Below are 4,571 nucleotides of genomic sequence, written 5' to 3'. Positions count from 1 at the left end.
CCAGGAGGTCAAGCTTCTTCATATAGGTAGAGATGCTAATAAAGCGGCACATGTGTGTGCCAAAGAGGCTTTAAGCGTAGGTAGTTTCATTCGCTTTGATGTAATACCTGGTTTTCTGACTGATGTAATTCAGTCCGAGTGTAACCGCTGTCCCGTTTAATAAAGCAGTGGATTACGATCAAAAAAAAAGAACCGCTCCAGGGAAAAGAACCGCTCTAGGGAAAGCGATCTGGGCGGTGCTCATCTGCTCCCGACCGGCCAAGTCGCCGGTCCCTGCCTCCTCCGTCAGCCGCTCCAGCGACGAGAGGGGGTGGGGACCCCGGAGTGACTGCTCTGGCCTCTAACTCGGGTTGCCTAGTGTTTTCTTGAGGCGCTACTTCTATGGAGGAGACTGCGCCGCGTCGAAATAATTTGCCTCTGCTCTTCCTCCATCTCGATGTCGCTCCAATCGGTGGCGTCAGGGGGCAGATGGCCTGGTCGTCTCGCCGGTCTTCGGATCCGGTGAGTTTTGTTGTTGGTGGTCGGTGTTCGATACTTTCGCGGGTGGCGGTCGCGTCGACTACTGCAGTTGTGTGTGGTGTCTTGCACTTGTGCACGTGGATGACGACATGCGGCGGCGTTTCTCTTCTTCGACTATGTGAAGTGAAGATGCCGTCGTTGGGATTTGGTGACCACGGGGAAGATCCCCGGTCAACGTGCCACAAAGTCTCGGGTTCGTCGCTTGCGATTGCCCGGTTCATCGGCTCGAAAAGCATCTGTGAATGCAATGGTGCTCTCCCAGATCTAGGTGCGGCGGTTATTCGCCTCTTTTTCTAGCGCTACCATAGTGGTAGTGGAGGAAGATGGACGATGTTTTGGCGAGGCACAGGTTTCTCCAAGGGTGAACTTGTAGTTTTACTTCTTGTGAATTTCCTTGTGCAAAGTTGCTTGATACAAATATTTGTCTTGTGTGGTGACCATATGTGTAATCTCTGTAAACAAATTGTCTAATGAAATATATGGTTACATAAAAAAAGGTCTAGCTGTCCACTTGATCTTAAAAACGAATATTTCAGGAGCGCCTTTACAAAAATGGGTATGTTTGAGGTCATATTCGTCTATTTTTATTTGTTGCCAATGTGGGCCAGCTTATAGTCTCCCCTCTATGCATTACATGCCGCATAGTACACGGTATATTTGCTTTATTGTTTCCATATCTTCTAGGGGTGTTCTTAGGGTGGTTATGTTCAAGTGGCGGCTCTGCTTGACTCGTTAAACTCACGAGTTCAAGCTCAATTGAGCCAACTTGGTAACTGGTTGAGTAGGTGGTGATTTTTTGACTAACTGTTTCGAGCTGAATCGAGCCAAAGCCAACATTAGTGTTTCTATACTTTATTTCTCAAAACAAATATAATACATATGTATTTCTTTCTAAGAAACTACGTTAACCGTACATTAACCGTTCAAACAGGATATACTTTCATACTGGAAAATGCACACGGTGGATACACCTTCTTTCCCACAAATGGACTTAAAATGGAGTGCTATGCATAAGTAAACATAAAGGATACACGTCAAAAGCCATGTGGTACACTTGGTGAGCAACTAAACAATTGTTATAAAAAAAAGATACACGTAATAAAAAACATAAAGGATACATCGAACATCAAGCACTAATAATTGCCACGAAAAATAACATGCAGAGAGGTCAAACAACCATGCATGCATGCACGGTTGTCATGCAGTTTGAGAGTCACATGACGGTGCACGAATTCGGCGGGTACTCCTCGTAGATGAACCTCCCCTCCTGCACGATCCGGCAACCTTTGCACCCTCTGCAGGACGATGCCGGCCCCCCGCAGCCCATCATCGGCGGCGGCTGCATCATCTGCAGTGGCGTCGGCATCGCCGGCGGCCATCCATTATATCCACCGCCGCACGAGCCGCACCCCCCGCAGTACGACGGGCCTCCGCACGGCTGCCTCTTCGGTGTCGCCGGCGCCCAGGGCGGGCACGGGTGGTGGTGGCCGGGGCCGGGGAGCGCCGGCATCTTCGGCGTCTCGCACCACTGCGGTTGCGGCGGCGGCTGCGGCTGGGGTTGGGGCTGCGGCTGCGGGTACTGGACGCCGCCCCAGTGGCTCGGGTCGCTGCACGGCCACGGGTAGCACAGGTTGCAGATCTGCGTGAACTGCAGGTTCACAGTCGTGGACGACGGCGCCGGTTTGGGGTCCTCCTTTGGCTTCTCGTCAGGTTTTTTCTTCTCCTCCGGCTTCTTCTCCTCAGGCTTCTTCTTCTCCTCCAGCTTCTTCTCGTCGGGCTTGCAGCACTTACAGCAGTCCTCCTTCTTTGGCTCAGGCTTCTTCTTCTCGTCGGGCTTGCAGCACTTACAGCAGTCCTCCTTCTTTGGCTCAGGCTTCTTCTCTTCCGTCTTTGGCTCGGGCTTCTTCTTTGGCTCAGGCTTGTTCTCTTCTACGATCTTGATGTCCTTGATCGCCTCGCAGGCCTTGCATCGCAGCTTCCGCGACAGCTTCACCGGATCGAATGGTCCGGAGATTGTCACCGTGTTATTCTTCGCCTCGAAATTGATGGTCCTGATCTTCTCCTTCTCTGATCGATAAATCGAAGTTTAGAAGTTAATCAGCAAAACACAAGATAAATCTACGTGTTTACACGATTAATCTGACCTTGACTGAGTGTTTGATCCTACGTACGTACCTTGGAGTTTGCATAGAACTTTCTGAATCTTCCTATAACATTTCTCGCATTCCAGGTTGGATTCAATGATCAACGTAGATACCTGGTTAGTTACATGCATGGCAGAAGAATTAAACAAAAAAGCTCACAACATATGGCTACAGCTGCCAAATCAACTATGCATGCATGCAAATTGAAAGCAAGTACGTGAGAATTAGGGCAACTCACCTTCTCTCCCTTCTCTGCCATGGCTGGAGCTGAGAGATCGAACTCCAACAAACGATTAAGCGCAGAGTTGCCGCAAAAGGGAGAGGGAATATTTATAGGGGGCTCGCTACCATGGCAATTGTCTAATCAAATTCTACATTATTTTTTTTGGCTTAATCGAATAGGAGTACTACATTTGCCCACCCCGTGTATTATTTCTTTCGACAATGGCCACCGTATATTGCTTTCCAAGAAAGAAACAAAAACACAATGAATATGGCGATCGAGGAAGAATCTGCCATCACATGAATATGATCAAAACCTAACCTGCTATATTTTGTATGATTCGAGACAACAACCTTCTCTACCATGATCAGAGCACTGACTTCAGAGTGCGGAACATGGGATGGGACAAATTAGTCTCAATAAAACATGGTAGTTGCATCAGACACTGCTGGCACTTTGTGAAATGCCACGAGATGAACCTTCTCTCGACTTATTCTCCGTACTGGCGAAGAGTTTGGCCTGCTTAAAAAACACGCATGCTGGCCGCACTAAACTCTTGTCACGTACATGGAACTTGATAATTGCCGTTTCGAAGCTATCTGTATAGATGTCTCTCTGCGATGTATGGGCTGCAACAACCGATCGACCAACCTCATGTTAAATTGATCACGTAGGCTGCGTGCATGGATACGAACAATCGTCAACGAAGACAGCTGCTCATATAGTAGATATCAGCTGGCATGTAGTACTATAGTAAAAAAAAAAGTAGTAGCAACTAGCAAAGCAATTGGATCATTGCCAACCACCGCAACGCATGGGCGGCAGGAGCAAACTACGACGGTGTTTGCGGATTAGCCGTAGTCAGGTTTTGGCTACCCGATTGAAAATTAACCGGAAAGGGCCGGCATTTCTAGTTACCGCGAAATATATACCGCCCAGTTACCGGACAAAATTTTCAAACGAAAGTCAGATATCAAATTTTTAGCAAATCAAGCAAATCCAGTTAAATGGCTAGCTACCTTGTCCTAGTGGTAGGAGTAGTTCGCTTGCCCTTCAAAACGTGTCGAGTTCGAACCAGTCCTCTCCACTGGTAATTGTGAAACAAAGAAACTTCGTACATACCAAAAGTTAGTTCTGCCAATGAGAACCAGTTTCGGGATTTTTAGTCTGGTAAGTTAATTTTCTGGAGGGGACCGGCGCTAAACACGAAATATCGCCCAGTAAAAAAAAAATCCATGCTTGTCATTTGACTGGTGCTCGTCAAGTCGACTCCCTGTCTGTCAGCCTTGCTAGAGTGGTTATAGTGTAGCGAGATGGAGCCACCGTGTCACACGAAAATGGCAACTAAGGTAGAACCTGCGGAGGAGACCTAAGAGTGGTATCATATGGCGCGTTGATTCCTACAAGAGCTTTTTTCGATAAAGGAAATATATTAATATCAAAAGATACCAATTACACCCAGCCTCTGCAACAACGTCCCACCCTAATGGTAGTACGGATGCACACAGCCAAAAAAGAGAAAAGAAAACTAAGAAATAAAAGTCCCGCTACAGCCTTCTAGACCTAGCAACAACAATACAACCACCACCGTGACAACACCTGAAGTACAGACTCTCCAAAAGCGACGCCTCCAAGAAGGAAACAGTGCACCAGCGCCGTCGTCGCCCGACCAAAGGTCTTAGGAT

General features: G+C 47.8%; 1 protein-coding gene across 1 annotated transcript; it reads right to left on the bottom strand.

The window, feature by feature from the left end:
* Positions 1-1,732: 1,732 nt before the first annotated feature.
* LOC124672998 (protein PYRICULARIA ORYZAE RESISTANCE 21-like) lies at positions 1,733-2,794 on the bottom strand. The gene is made up of 2 exons (XM_047209138.1): positions 2,695-2,794; positions 1,733-2,586 (listed from the first exon to the last, which is right to left on the bottom strand). The coding sequence occupies exons 1-2, from the start codon at positions 2,792-2,794 to the stop codon at positions 1,733-1,735; spliced, it is 954 nt and encodes a 317-aa protein (XP_047065094.1).
* Positions 2,795-4,571: the final 1,777 nt, after the last annotated feature.

Source organism: Lolium rigidum, chromosome 7, assembly GCF_022539505.1.
Source record: "Lolium rigidum isolate FL_2022 chromosome 7, APGP_CSIRO_Lrig_0.1, whole genome shotgun sequence".
Classification (NCBI taxonomy): Eukaryota; Viridiplantae; Streptophyta; class Magnoliopsida; order Poales; family Poaceae; genus Lolium; species Lolium rigidum.
Note: the sequence above shows the minus strand (reverse complement) of the source record. Positions and strands in the feature narration are given on the sequence as shown.